Genomic DNA, 16373 nt, shown 5'->3' with positions numbered 1-16373 from the left:
TATCTTTATTTGTTTAAATACTTATTGATCTAAGAAGTTTTTTATATATAGTTTAGAAGATATAGTGGAAAGATTGAAGTTTGTGATAGTTCTTATGAATAGGTAACTTTTTAGTGTGGGTGATAGCTAGATCAAAATTGTTTTTGATATTTAACTCTCTAGGTGAATAGTCCTTTTCTCTGTAAAATCACTGAATTAATAAGTTTATGGACAAAACATCCCAATGTCAAAAACATTTCCGCAGTCTCACAAAATATCCCAATATACATTTTGACATTCCATTCAGTATATATATGCATTACACGTGATCATAATTGAAACCATCCACCACTCTCACTATTTTGACACAATTACCACCACTAACAACCACCACTACTCACACTAATTAGACATAACTACCATCACTAACTGTCACTTCTTACATAATTAACTATCCTACAAATTACTATTATTATTGCTGATAACTAATAGTGTTTTTCAGCCACTTCCATCCACCATACAATCCACTACTTAATACTCTCGTTTCCCTTACCGGCATCACCACTTGTCATGCCCTTTATACATTTGGATTACCATGTTACCGGGTGTGTTCACATTAGCTTCTGCTATATCACTGCTTCTCCCTTGGATTTGCGCTTATTGTCAAGTGTGAAAGTTGGGGTATCATTCTCCTGACATGGCGTACAAGGATATTTCAGTGTTATAGAGTAGATTGGGTGGTGAATCTTCTTCCTCTTCTATGCCATACAACCAAAATAGTTTTTTTCTATGATGGCTATAGCAGTGTAGGGCTTGTCACAATTGAAGCACAAACCCTTTAGTTGATGTTCCAAACATGTTAGGTTTTTGATGGTGGATGGTTAGTGGTTGGTTCTTGAGTTTATAAGTGTTATACCTTAGTTTTACATGTAAACTAAACTAGGTATGATATTATCTTTTTTGAATATCAATGTGGCTTGATTCTGAAAATTTTAATGTATAATAAAAAGTTCACGATGCAGTAAGTTTTCCCTAAAGTATTTTTGGCTCGAATTGAGTTCTTTCCCAAGGCCAACTGAGTTAGTTTGAGGTGAACCAGGTGGCCTGTCTTTTTGAAGCAAAAAGGACTTGGTTCAGTCGAGGGATTTATTAAGAACCTCTTTTCCTCAACTGTTTGCTAGATCCCCCTCATGATTTGTATGTAGCTGAAATATGGAAAGAATTCCTGTCTCTTAAATTGGAATCCTCCCTGATGATAGGTTCTCCTTCTCTTATTTAGAAGGTTGTCATTAGATTTGGGAAGGGGTTTAACCCCCATTGAATTTTGTATGATTTCATGTTGCCATTGATATGGAATAGATCAAGCTAACGATTGAGTTCTTCCTCTTTTTATATCTCATTCCTAAGCTTAATGCGTGTGCCATTATTGGGTATGGTTGGCTGGATACATTGAGCTTCATTCCCTTGTCACTTCCTTTTAGCCCGTGACTATCTTGTGGCTCGAGATCACATGAGCAACAGACTCCCTTGTTTCTTCTCCAATAGTGAGTGGAGATGTGTGGGTTTTGACAATAAGGACAAGATCCATCACTTGAGTTTGACAAGTGATTGTGGTGGGCTTAAGCGACGTAGCTAAGAAATCAATTGGTAAGTTGTCAAGGGGCCAAAAGTTAAATTTTTTTTATAAGTAAATTTTATAGCTCGAACCAAGAGTATAGGAATTGGTCATTATGAGTGACTTATGTTTGACAAAGAGTTAGATTAGAGTACACTTCTAAGGACAGGTATACATGAATTTACACACTCTTGGAAATCTTCTCACAATCTAACTGATCCTCACGAACAGCAATAACAACCAAGCCTTATCCCACTAGGTGGGCTCGGTAACTAATCGTCACCAAAGAACTTTTATTTCTAGCCCTCCATACATGGTGTACCATAGAAGATAAGGAAAGATGAGGAGCTTTTGTCAACATTCTACTCCCACGATAATATCTCCCAAAGACCTTCATCATCCGTCGATATGTGGACATCTTCCATCCCATTTGCATCCAATCTTTCATCCTCCTCCATAACTCTGCTATAGGGGGGCACCCAAAGATTATATGCTCCTGTGACTCTAGCACCTTAGACTAGCACCTTAGACAGAAGGCGCATTACTAGTCCTCTACGTAGTCCTGTTTGTCACTCATGGGTAGTCTCCTCATTGCCAACATCCAGAGGGTAATTGCATGACTCGGCTGTACATATGTCTTCCACATTGTCCGGGCTCATGGCTTCTTAGGCCTAGGTTGCCTAAAGAAATCATATGCCTCAGCCACCCCACCATCCTGAGAAAACCATTCTGCTAGCTTCTGTCCAACAGCCTCTAGTGACCAGACCAGTAGCCAATAATATGAGAGATCTTATATCTGCAGCAACCACTTGACCAAAGAGGAATATGTGTTGGCTGCCTCCTAGATCCATAAATCCGCACGCCTCAGGTAAGTGTGATGGATCCACTTTATCCAAAGTGCCTCTTAGCCTGTATCCGCCAAAGTACTTTAGCCAAGAGGGCTAAATTCCAAGCTCGCAAGTCTCTGAATCTCAAGCCTCCTTCATCCTTCGGTCTACACATATTTGTCCATACTGGAGGATGCTTAGATGTCCACATAAAAGACCTGCAAATGTCATGGATGCGATCAACAATGCCAAGGGGCAAAGGAAGGATGGATAGCAGAAGCACTCAATCCCTGTAAGACAGACATGATTAGTTGTGCCTTGTTAGCATATGACAAAGTCTTTTTCGGCCAAACATTGATCCGACAGACCAGAGAGTCAAGTAGGGGGCTATAATCAGAAAGTCGGAGGCGCATTGCCGCTAGTAGGATCCCAAGATATCAAAAGAACATATCAGTGATGGTAAGAATCTGCTAGTGTGTAGAGTCCGTGACTCCAACCAAGAAAATATCTGACTTCAGCCTATTAATGTGAAGTCTGGCTGTTGTACCAAAATCTAATAAATAAGTAGTTAGCATACCTATGAATGCTACATCACCTCGGCTGAAAAGAAGAAGATCATCTGCGTAGGCCAAGTGTGCTAAACGGAGATGACCACATTGAGGGTGAAAACGAAAGTCCGCTCTTATGGTGCATCTTTGTAGCTGTTTCCCAAAAACCTCAACACAAATGCCAAAAAGATAAGGAGTTAATGGGTTTCCCTGCTCAAACCTCTAGCCCCTCTGAAGTGTCCAAAAATTCATCCATTGATAGCCAAAGAAAAGGATGTGGTGGTCACGCATTCCAAGATCCATGATACAAACTGCATAAGAAAGTTTAGTCCCAACATAGCTTCTCGTAGAAAGTCCCAATTGAAGGGATCAAAGGCCTTCTAGAGGTCAATCTTCATGATGCATCGGGTGATGTCCTCTTTCTGTTATACCTCCTAAAAAGCTCCTGTGCCAATGAGCCTGCCCTGCACAAAAGCTGCTTGTGACATCCTGGCTGCCAATACCTTAGAAATAACCTTATAGCATACCATACAACAAGGGATAGGTTGATAATCTGATACTCTGCTAGCATGTGCTGATTTGAGAACAAGTGCAATCAAGGTGTAGTTCCATTGACGCAATAATTTCCCACTATGAAAGAACTCTTGTAGCCCTATAGTGTCCCATCACTGCTTTAAAAACTTGGACTCATATCCATCCGATCCTGGCCCTCCCTTGAATTATTGGATTTTTCCAAAAAAATCTTCTTTTTTGTTTAAGTGAAGCAACTTCAAGGGATAAAAAATGTCATCTTTGAATCAATCCTTTGACATTGCCAAGCCTTCTTTTTTAGGTAGGATTCTGACCCCTTTGTTAGGTGCAAGACTCTTGAGTCAGACGATGAATCAGGAAAACATGAGTCATGGTAAAAGGATTGACCAAGAGAACATTGTTTGTGTGTTGTATCACCAAAATCATTGGAGTTTCACCTTTGAGTTGTATTGTAACCATGTTGTGTGTGCCACTTTTCCTTGTTCAAGGTTGTAAGTCGTGTGGGGAGCATGTGTTGAGTGTGGATGATGTAAGTACTGTACCCACTGCAGGAATTGTAAAAATAAGAAGTTGCAGAAACCTAAGGAGAAATGTTATGGGCGCCCTTAGCAATGTAGTATGTCATTTGGTCAAAACTTGATGGATTCTTTACCACTTTTGTTACTGGTGCTCTAGTTGAGACACTAACTTAATGGAGGACCTTTAACACTTTTGTTGTTTGTTTATATTGTCCTATGTTCATTGGATTCTTTACTACTATATTGATACATTTTGAGTATAACATGCTTATCTTATATTGTTATTTATATATATATATTTTTGATAATCCTAGTGTTTGGGCTTCTCTTTTGGAGGTGGATGACCTTTCCTTGGTTCGCGTACTAGGTAAATCCAGAGCACAACTTATGCTCACTCAGAAGTTGACCTCCAAGATATTCGTCCCATTTGGGATTCGACCTCTTATTGCTCCCCTGAGTGATTTACCACCGTGCCACACTTATGGGGGCTATAATGTTGTTTATATTGCCCCCAGGGCATAGTGCAGATGGTAGACGCATGACATCTCGGGCGTAATAGCCAGGGGTCGATTCTCAGAAATTGATGACATGGGGTCTCCTTTCATATCCGTGGGGCCAACATTAGGGGGGCCGCTAAGGTAGCGGATCCACCTTGTTTTATAATGTTGTTTATATTAGTATATGTTAGATTTTCTTTATTGTTTTGATATTACATGTTTAATGGTGCTATTTCTGTTTTGAGGATGATGTAAGCTTAGTATTGCGTTTTTTTTTATTATTGGTGATGCTTGTCTAGAGTGGTGAGGCAATGTCTTCCTTTCCATGCTTTGATGCCCTTTGGTTCCTAAGAAAGTTCTCACAACTATTGATCCAGCCGATTGGATCCTCCATTCTACTTGGTGAAATCCAGTTGAAAATTTTAGTGGCATTCCTGAGTAGTGGAGTTGTTCATATTAGTGCAATCATGCTTCGAGTGAACAATCTTAGGTTTTGATGTTTAGACAGAGTTTAAGTTAGACCTTGTGTTATGATTTGATATGTGTGTTTGATTATGTAGGGACCTGTAGCAACACATATAGAACTTGGAGAGTTTGTGCTTGACAAGGTCTAGTAATGATATGGATGATAACTTAGCGTGGCCAATGTGGCCGCTTAGTGACTTGGAGGTCCATGGAAATCTATGAAGGTTGTATGAGACAATCGAAGGATCACATGATGAGAAGAACTAACGTGGTGTTGGAGCAGCTCTGGAGCATGACTTGGTGTTGCTAAGTTGGAGGCTTAGTGACTCTAGGTACGAAGAGATTGGAGAAGGCTACAAAAGGTGACTTAGGGACTATAGGACAAGGAACATCGAAGAGTAGTGAGGACAATAGCCAGAGAAGGCTATGTAGGTAGAGCGTGAAGATGACATGTGGAGGAGCAGAGAGCTCAAGTGCATCTGGGGATGAGAAACTTGATAAGAGATGGCCTTTGGGCGAAGCTAAGTGGCGATGGTAACATTCCGGTGGCAAACTGTGAGAGTTGATTGTCCTATATGCATGGGGCGAGGGTAGAACTCAATTTAGGTGCACTTTATCATTAGGATGATCATAGTCGAGAAACCTAAAACTCCGAAGTCGACACAAGTTGGTATGCCAACATTCTATTTGGGTTGGTAGTAGAATGGGCAATCAAATGATAGATCAGTTGATTAATGTTGGGATCTAATCTACTGATGCTTCATATGGAAAGAAGGAAAGAGTCGTTGACGAATAAGATTGGGCACAGATGTTGGGTACTCAACTATTGTGCAGTAGTCGATTCGACTGATGGGGGCAAATTAGTTCGACTGATTGGCCATAGATCAGATTACAATATGTAGAGAATGAAGGGGTTTTAAAGGTTATAAAAGGAGAACTTGACAGAGGCTTGAAGGTTAGTGAAATAGTCATGGTTTAAAATTTCGAGTCATATTAGAGTTTTAGTTTATGATCGAAAAGATATGTTTTTGGTATTGTATTGTGCCATGCCAATACAATTTCAGTATTTTTTAAATATAAAATATATTAATTAAAAATATTATTATAATATTTGATTACTATAAATACTTACTATTAGGTTAAACTAATATTTTAAAAATTAGGATTATCTAAAGTTTAGACATAATGATTATGATCAAGTTGGTTTAAATTAAATTAAATTAAATTTATTATAATCATTTTAAAGAGAAATATTTTTTCCCCATGTATTTAAGAAGGAAAGGAATAAAAAAGGTTAAAAAGAAATATTTTCCCCATGTATTTACGTAGGAAAGGAATAAAAAAGGTTAAAAAGAAATATTTTCCCCATGTATTTACGTAGGAAAGGAATAAAAAAATTTAAAATATAGAGGAAGGAGAAGAATTAATCTTTTAAAAGAAGAAAAGAAATTAATAGTTAAAAAATTTAAAAAAATGCAAAAAAAAATCATAGAGGCCTCGCGCGGTTGCCGCGGGGAGCGTGAGTGAAACGACCCGGACTCCTTACTCATGACAAGAACATACAATACACACAGAGCACATGCGGATAACCTACTACATTATATTCCATCAAAAGAGCTAAACTTGGATTCATGAAAAATTTGCATAACATATGGATCGCAAAACGTAACATATGCTCCTCGAACAAAGTTCATGAATTGTCTACCACAGTTTAGGCTAAGACAAACCCCACAATCCACTTATTATGACAAGCAACGGACATATCTCATGACATGCTATCAGGGATCCCCGACAGTGTGTCATGCTTCCATCTCATCTCCTCAGCTACTCTACTTTCACATCTCCTATCATATCCTTAAAGGCATCACCCTCACCTGCATCATCGACATAGTGAGTCTATAGACCCAGCAAGCATATTCAAATAGAAGGTACATGAAACGACTAATAAACAAGGCAACATGGAACATGAACTTATTTACGCATGGAGCAACAACATATACATAACCTTGTAGAAGTTGATTATGATACAAATGTTGTAACCATCATTAGAGCCCATTCATTGGTCCATGATCATGAATTTTTTAGGTACCTCTTGGAAGAACTTATAATCATATAGCCGAAGCCAACATATATTAGTATTATCATTTATGATTGGAAGGACCTTTCTCGAGGCTCATCCCAGGGCACTACGGCACTCATCCCGTAGTGTCATCTCACATGCACATATTTATCTAGTTATCCATGTAAGAAAAACACAACTCATTCGTATCCTACCTCGCAAGTAAACATTCATAGTTATACTATCTTCCATAAAAAAAAAATAAAGCCACTTAAAGCTTCAAGTAGTGCATATACAATCTAAATAACCTGAGAAAAAACATAAGGGAAGAGCAGCTAAAAAAACACATCAATTCCTATTCTACCAAATCTGTCCCAAAGAGTCAAGCTAGCATGAAGAAGTGAGGACAACATCAAAATCGATTCACATCCTTCGAATCGGTCCAGAAATATATCCAAACCATCTTGAAGAAGCAAGATCAATATCGAACAAAAATTTACCACCTACTGAAACCGTCCAATACATAAAATCCAAAGCTACCACAAGAAGCAAAAACACATCGGAAACAATTCACCATCTCCAAATCTGTCCAGGAAATCCGATGCCATCATAGGAAGCAAGAACACATCAAAACAATTCATCATCTTCAAATCTGTCCAGAAAATCCAAAGCCATCACAAGGAGCAAGAACCACATTGGAATCACATTACACCCTACTACATTTGTCCAGAAACCACAGCTAGCTAGAGAAATCAAGAACAACATCGAATCAACTCCCAACCCAACCAAATCTGTCCAGAAATTCGAAAACACCACGGAGAAGCATGAACCACCTGAAATTGCATTAAACACAGCTAACTCAAGAACCAAGCAAAGGCATTAACATTAAAATCAAAACACGTGCTACTAGAATTTTTCCATAGAAATGCGAAACTAGCATGATTAAACAACTCATCAATGAACTTACGACAGAAACTCCCTAAATCAAATCTGAAATACCAAGCCAACTAGATTTAAGCAAGCTCACACTGAATTTAACAGTAGAAATTCGCAAAATCAAATCTGTAATACCATACCAACATGATTTAAGCAAGCACACACTGAGTTCATCAGCTGAAAATCACGGAATCAAATCTAAAATACCAAACCAACATGAGTTAAGCTCTCACACATAGGATTCATCGCAGGAAATCACGGCAAGAAATCCCAGAATTCGGCAGAAAGCTAGGTATGATCTAAAAGACTTTTCCTCCCTAAGAAGTCCTCCTTTATCGAACCTAAGGTCCCCAATCATTCCATCGAATGAAGCATCCAAATCCACCCATCCTCACGGAGAATCGCCCACTCCAGAAAAAAAAAAACCAAATGAATAATGCTCGCCTTTCGTTCAAATTGGAGGAGCAATCCCGGCTTCGAAACAGATCGAGCCTTCAATCCACCAGCGCCGTCGGGAGCTCTCATTCAAGGGATCACGTCTGTCGTCGGGAGCCCTTCCTCCACCAAATCGCACTGCCCCTCCCCCTTGTCTTGTCCCCGATTCCCCTTGCCCTAGGACAGATTTTCTCTTTTTCTCTTTTTTTTTTATATTTATATTTAGGCTCCAGTTCTGATAGTAAGTCCAAAACCCATCAATTGGCCCATAAGACTAGGAGCATGTATCCAAATTAGGGTTCTTCTATCTTTTAGGGTCCCCAATTTTTCTTTAAAAACCTATGCCCTACCTTCAACCTTTAAATAGCATTTACAGGAAACATATATTACTTAACCTCGTTTATGGACTAGTCCTGGTTTTCCCTTAGTCACCCAATTACACTCTCACCGGAACATCGAGCTGACATTTATTTATTTATTTATTTATTTATTATTATTATTATTATTATTATTATTATTAAATTCCTAATTTAAACATTCAAAGGATAGAAATTTCATATTAACAATTTAAACCCTCGCGAGACCTCACAGTGAGGCCTCGCGTGGCGGTCAGGGGCTCACGAGTCCTCCGCGCAGCGGTCGCGGGGTTCATGAGTCCTCCACACAACGGCCGTGGGGATCGTGGGAGTCCTTCGCGCGAGGGAGGCCTTGCGGAGCCTCATAGGGTCGTCTTGGTGTTGTGTCGGTTGGCGGGCGGATGATAATTTTTGCCTATTCCACCATGTACGACACGAGATTTTAAACCATAGAAATTGTATTAGTTAAACCTATTAGAAATCTCTTGTAATCTCTTTAGCCGTCCTCTTGTACTTTATTGCAATCCTTATGCTTGTAAGAAATTTGTTCACCTCTGATAGTTGACCGAGAAGGATAAAGATTGTAGTTTTTCAAGAGTGATCCACTGATGCATCATAGGGCGTGTAGAGTACGAGCCTTGGGGTTGTTGAACCACATAAATAAGTGTATTAGTGATTGTAAGTACTTGCTTGTGTTTATGTTTGTTTTCGCTGCTAGTTGTTTATGACCTTGCTTAGAAAATAGAAAGAATAGTTTCAGAATTGTATTTGTAGGTACATATGCTATTCAGTCCCCTCTAGCATCACATCCTCATGTCCCAACAGTTCATAGTGGTTCCTTTGAGCTCTAGATCATCTCAATCTTATGAGCTACTGATCTGACTGCGAGTCTCCCATTTTTGAATGAGGCCTCCACCTAAGTGACTAGCCACTTTGATAGCTCGAGTTGTTGCCGGTGAAGTAAGATGTCTAAGATCCTCTTTATACTTGTGAAGGATTCCAAAAGTAGTTGCAGTGAATCCTCCATTTCTTAGCTAGAATGCCAAATTGGTAGGGATCTGATGCTAGGATCCAGTTATGGGGCGTCCAGAGCTATTGATGGCAAAGAAGAAAGGCAGTTTTCACACTTTTAAAAGGGGAACTTCTGTGCAACTGACAACTTCCTTTGCCAGCCTATAGTGGTGAATGGGTTGTGCCTTGTTCAGAGAAGAGAGAACATGATCTTCTAAGAAGAGCAGAAATTTAGAATGAGAACGCTTGAAATTCCATTCACCAAATATATAAAGTGCACATCCCATGAAATCATAATTGACCCCAACCACTCCTCACATGGGACGCAACTACAACTACTAATTACTACTACTTCAAAACAAGGCACCACCACGACCACTGACTACCACCATTAACTGCCACTTGATTAACTACCCCACAAATTGCTGCCATCACTGCTGATAATTGTTGCTATTTTTCAACCACTTCCCTCCATATGCTCCACCACTCATCCCATCTATGTTCTTGCTGGCATTTCCACATGTGTCGTTATTTTTTACACTTGAGTTACCCTGGGACCATGAATGCCCTTACCAGCTTCTGCCATATATCATTTGTTTTTTGTTTTCAAGGTCTTAGGAACTAAGATGCATTTATCTTTGAACACTTCCTAAGTGTAGAAAATTTATGTTGCACTTTGTTTGAATGTTTTTAAGGTCTAGGGACCTATGTTGTGTTTATCCTTCTTGGTTCTATGTTAATTGGAATACAATTTATTTTGGTGTCAACTTTTCCCCTTGATCTTTCAAGCTTTTTCCTCCTATTCTCTAATTGACTTCCACTTTCTCACATATTCTACTATTCTATATACGAAGTTCTATAGTAATATAATAAAGCATCACCTTGTTTCAGTGAGTAACAACACATTTAGACATCACTATACATTAATTAAGACGCTCATTGATAATGCATCAAGCATCCATGTAATGGACTCCAACTAGCTGGAGCACTCTTCTTAGTAGTTGGCGCACTCTTCTTGTTATTGTAAGGTGTGCATATGTGTTGCAACATCAAAATCAAACAATCTTACATGGATAATAAATCTTTTAACTTAAAAACTCAAAATTAAATATAAAATTATTCAAGAAGAGCAGGCTGTCATAGACTCCTTTTAAAGGCCCAACTATAACTCTCTCCTAATTCCACAAACTTGGTAAACAAATAATCAATTCCGTAGCAACTTTGCCTAGTATTCTACATTGTACTGACAGCATCAAAATAAAACTTACAATTTCTGAAAACTAAAAAAAAAACTAAAACTATCTAAAGCTTCCATTTAAACTTTTAATTTTAAACCTAATTATATAATGCAACAATGTGTCTCATACTACCCAGAAGGAAGCACAAGCATACATTGACTATTGACTGAATTTCATTATGTTTTACTTGCCAAACATTTTTTTTGTATTTGTACTATTTAAGGAAACATATTGTGGTTATATCTATTAAAATTTCATGGTGGTGTAATATACTAATGTATATCTCATCAGCTAAATATAATGCAGATAGAATTCTTCATGTGCAAATTTTTTTATTTTGATATTACATGCTTTAGGAAAATAAATTGCTCCTATTGAGCATTTAATTCATGACATATTAGAGTTCCTTATTATAATTTACATGTGATTCCAATTAACTTGCCAAGAATATTTTATTTACCTCTCAAGCAATGATTGTGATACCAAGCCATGTTGGTCGACACAGGCAAAATTTACTATTACGCCCATTGACTGATATTGAAATTATTTCGGCACCGGCACTTGAGCTGCGAGGCGACAGACGGTTTTTACTGTTCCTTTGTGGGAGCGAAACTGGCACCCTGCGCGTGATAATTTATTGCGCCATCACATGTGTCATGCGAGATAGACGGAATTGAACACGCGTTGTGCAACCACCTCCGCCGGAAGCATTGCTAAGCATCTTAGATGCGTCGCAGGATGCCTTTAGCGCCACTAGAAGTGTCACGGGACACCTCCGTCGCCAAGCATCCCGTGACTCCTTCGGCATCGTCGGACACCTGCGCGATGCTACTATTTTACCGATCAAAAATTCATTTCGATTTAATTAATTTAAATAATTCCCACTTATGTGATATTTCGAAGAGACTTTTATAAAGCCTAATTAAATTATACCAATGAAATATATTAACAAATAAATTTAAAATAAATTTTTTTAATAAAATTTATTAATTAATATTCTAAAAAATTGTTTTTTACTGTTTTAAATTTCATTTAAAAATTCTAAAAAAATTAATAAATAAGATTTATATTCTAATATTTTTTAATTATTTTGTATTGTTTTAAATTTCATTTAAAAATTTTAAAAATTTCTAAAAAAATTATATTTTTTTAAAATTATTTTGTTTTTTTTACTGTTTAATTGATATTTTTATTTTTTTTTACTATTTAAAATATATATTAGAACTTTTAAGCTAAGATGTATCAATTTTAATTTGAATTATTGAGAAATTAATTTTTCTTTAAAGAAAATTATATTTAATTAATTTTTTCTAACAATATAGAACTTATACAAAATCAATATATAAATTATTTTTAGATTATACATCATAAACATATTTATCTAATAATTACTATGAAGGGGAGCCTTGGCGCAACGGTAAAGTTGTTGCCATATGACCAAAAGGTCACGGTTTCAAATCCTGGAAACAGTCTTTTGCAAAAAACAGGATAAGGCTGCGTACAATGGATCCTTCCCCGGGACCCTGCATGATGGGAGCTTCGTGCACCGGGCTGCCCTTTATCTAATAATTACTATATATATACTGAAACCGTTTCCATGATACGATATCGAAACCGTATCGTTCTGATCTAGACCAAAACCTAGGCATAGGTCGAGATTTTAAAACTTGTCTAGTAGTCTTGTAGTTTCCCAAAATTCTTGTTATCAATGAATATAAGATATCATTTCCAATTTTTTTTGTATATTTTTTGTTGGCTTTGTAATTTATATAATATATATTATTTTGACTAAGTATTTAAAAATAAAGAGAACAAGAACATGCTGTAAAATATAACATTGTGTTATTTTGTATCATTTGTTATAAATAAGATAGTGTAGAGGCGCTTTGTTGCAAATTCTTTTGCTAAAGCTTCCAACTTGAAAGGAATTATATTGCCCTGGATCACAATCAGTTATTTGTTAGTAGGTGATATTTTTTATTTGCATTCCAGGAGACCAGTCACTTCCTTAAGAGTTGCATTTGGCATCTAAAAGTTTTTAGACACTCAAAGTTCAAGTCAGTTATTTGGCATTAGGTGATTTTTTTTACTTTGTATCCCAGGAGACCAGTCACTTTCTTAATAGTTGTATTTGACGTCCAAAAGTTTTTAGACCCTTTAAGTTCTCACTGAAATGGCAATTAGAAGAATAGCATAAAATTTAAGTGTAAATTGTATGTACATTCCTTGTAGCTAACTGATTTTACATTGAACTTTTATTTTTTCCTTAAATTTCCATTATATTCCATAATATATGATAGTTGTCTTATTTAACATATGTTAAAAGTCAGTTTTTTTTAAAAAAAATATTTTCATTGCATATCCTGTCCTTAAGGATCATATCTATTCCAAAAATCATTTAGATAACATGGTATGTGTTTTAACTTATATTTCAATTAGGTTAACTGAGCCATTGACTAACGGGTCTGGTTTATTTTAGAAAAGTAGGGTTATATGGTAAACTACAAGGGATGCACATATAGTTTATCCCAATTCTCAATTAGATTTTTTGGAGACTGCAATTTCTCATCTCTTTGTCCTCCAATTGTATGTTCCTCTTTCACTGGCATGATTGTTTTATCTTGTAGATTGTCAATGAGGCAGCCAAATTCAGATACCGAAGTGGGAATGAGTTCAACTGTGGAGGTAGCTTTTCCCTAGTTCATCTATTTAAATGAGTTTTTAAGCTCATGCATATGCATTCCCAGGTTTAACAGTGAGATCTCCATATGGAGCTGTTGGGCATGGTGGTCATTATCATTCACAATCACCAGAGTCTTTCTTCTGTCACGTGCCTGGTCTTAAGGTTTTTTAGCTCCTAATTTCTTGCTTTCATGTTATGTACATTTTAAATTTTCTTAGTAGTTTAGTATATTCATGATGTATTTATGACATATGATGCTAGGATGATTTTTTTTTTCCCTATTAGTATCTTCCAACTTGCCTTGATTTACCCTTCACTAAATGTCACATGAATTTTGATCTTAAGTGATTTTTCTCAAAGTTCATGAGACGCAAAGTGATTACTGTCTCTGATATACAAAATCTCATACAGATTTCAGTGGATGCTTGATATTCCTATTGCTCATGTGTAAAGGGTTTTGGAAATAACAATTCACATCGATTTACTTCAGTATCCAATATTTGTACTTGAATTCGTGCAATATAGATTGTTGTTATCCTGCATATAGGATCCAAGATTTGTTCTAATGAGTTTTCTCTTAGGTGGTGATTCCTCGAAGTCCCAGACAAGCAAAGGGATTGCTGTTATCCTGCATACGTGATCCAAATCCAGTTATATTCTTTGAACCAAAAGTATGGATATCTTTGATAAGATTTTTGGTTTCACCCAATACCTTCTTATTTCATAGTCATGAAAATATTAGATTTAGGAAATTGTCACTTTGTTATTGCGACTATGCAGTTGTTGTATAGATTATCTGTAGAAGAGGTTCCTGAAGATGACTACATGTTGCCTTTATCTGAGGCTGAGGTAAACCATTTTTTCACACTGACAGACTACCATGGAACTTTACGCTATTAACTATATACTACCAGGTGATTCGTCAAGGGAGTGACATAACACTTATTGGCTGGGGAGCCCAGCTTTCAATATTAGAACAAGCATGTGATGCTGCTGCAAAGGTATGACATGGATTGATGATTCAGTTTGACTTTTTAGTTGTTTATCATCTAATAGGCATATCAAAGTACTTAAAGAACAGGCTGTTCTGCACATTGGCTCGTCACTCTCTTTGGAAAAGAATTCTGAACATGAAATAAGCAAAAATTTCTATAACTATGCTGTGGATTTAGATACAACAGACTTCCAGTAATTTCTATTTGGCACTTATACAGGAAGGAATTTCTTGTGAACTAATAGACCTGAAAACATTAATACCCTGGGACAAGGAAACGATAGAAAGCTCTGTTAGAAAGACTGGAAAGCTTCTTGTAAGATGCCTTGTACAATGGAACATACTTCTGGCACATTCTAGTTCCACTAATTTTTAAATCTCTTCCCTTTCATAGATCAGTCATGAAGCTCCTGTGACTGGTGGATTTGGTGCAGAGATATCTGCTTCAATTGTCGAGCGCTGCTTTCTACGGGTACATGTTTCTAGAAGTCACATGTCATTCTACATAACTCAGGAATGTAGATCTGATTTAGTCTTTATCCGTTATCAGACCTTTTACTCTCACCTTTATTTGTTGTGCTTCACAGTTGGAAGCTCCTATAGCAAGAGTTTGTGGACTTGATACACCATTCCCTCTTGTTTACGAACAATTTTACCTACCAACGATGAACAAGGTGAGTGAATACATATCTTGATTTCCTCGCTTTTCAAGTAAAAGGGTAGTCCGGTGTATGAAACTCCCATCATGTGGAGTTTCGGAAAAGGATTTATTGTACGCAGTCTTATCCTTCTTTTTGCAAGAGACTGTTTTCAGAATTCGAACATGTGACTTTTTGGTCACAAAGTAATAACTTTACAATTTCGTCAATGCTCCTTTTCTTCCTTACTTTTCAATTAAATTAGTAATTTCATTTCCAGATATTGGATGCGATAAAGGCAACAGTGAAGTACTGATGTGAAGAGGAGAGAATCATTCCACTTTATTAGTTCTTCCATTATTGACATAAGGTTGGTCCAGTTGCAGAATTTATGTATCATTTATATGTAAAGCAATAGCCCTTTATTAGTATTTGAATAAATTTCCGTAACAAACATCTTATCTATTCTCATCGACCAATGGATCCTAATAACTAGTTTCTTTGCTAGTTTATAATGTTTGATTATTGTCATGATAAGATCAACTTGTAAACCTGTCGTGGTTCTTGGAGTCTAGCAATATGCTTTAGGATGCAATTGCTTGTGGGCTAACAGATCAAACAAACCTAAATAGCAATCAGTAGGCTGTGGAAGTAACAAAGAAAATTGCACAAGTAGTGTCTCCTACTCAGCAATTAGTATAACATAATATTCAGTGAAAATTTTAAGACATCTAGTCAATGATCAATCTGAAACTTCTCACAATGGAAAAGCTTCTTGCAAAGATAAGGGTAAAAGTCCGTGGGAGAAAAAAAAAACTAATGTAGATTATTTATCTCAAATCTATTCGTAAACTAGTATGAATATAGACATATTATTCTATAATGAATCCAAAAGAACATTGATGGACCTGGGTTTGTGCCAACTTCATCTTCAAAGCAGAAAATGTTGGATTATTATCTGTATTGGGTGGGAAACCATGTTATTTTGTCACACGTGGATTCATGCCGTTAAGAAATAAACACATTTACTGATGTTTATTTGG

General features: G+C 36.8%; 1 protein-coding gene across 2 annotated transcripts in view; it reads left to right on the top strand.

Moving 5' to 3' along the window:
• LOC121981464 (2-oxoisovalerate dehydrogenase subunit beta 1, mitochondrial-like) overlaps positions 1 to 15799 on the top strand; it is a 32838-nt gene extending 17039 nt beyond the window's left edge. The window contains exons 5-13 of one of the 2 annotated variants that reach the window (XM_042533995.1): positions 13643 to 13700; positions 13763 to 13860; positions 14280 to 14369; positions 14479 to 14547; positions 14613 to 14699; positions 14913 to 15008; positions 15087 to 15164; positions 15280 to 15366; positions 15611 to 15799. In XM_042533995.1, coding sequence (XP_042389929.1) covers positions 13643 to 13700; positions 13763 to 13860; positions 14280 to 14369; positions 14479 to 14547; positions 14613 to 14699; positions 14913 to 15008; positions 15087 to 15164; positions 15280 to 15366; positions 15611 to 15646 — 699 coding nt within the window. In that variant the 3' untranslated portion in view covers positions 15647 to 15799. Of the gene's footprint in view, positions 1 to 13642; positions 13701 to 13762; positions 13861 to 14279; positions 14370 to 14478; positions 14548 to 14612; positions 14700 to 14912; positions 15009 to 15086; positions 15165 to 15279; positions 15367 to 15610 lie in introns of those variants that run through there. The other variant, XR_006111818.1, reaches the window with a different exon arrangement.
• Positions 15800 to 16373: the final 574 nt, after the last annotated feature.

Source organism: Zingiber officinale, chromosome 5A (assembly GCF_018446385.1).
Source record: "Zingiber officinale cultivar Zhangliang chromosome 5A, Zo_v1.1, whole genome shotgun sequence".
Taxonomy (NCBI): Eukaryota; Viridiplantae; Streptophyta; class Magnoliopsida; order Zingiberales; family Zingiberaceae; genus Zingiber; species Zingiber officinale.
Note: the sequence above shows the minus strand (reverse complement) of the source record. Positions and strands in the feature narration are given on the sequence as shown.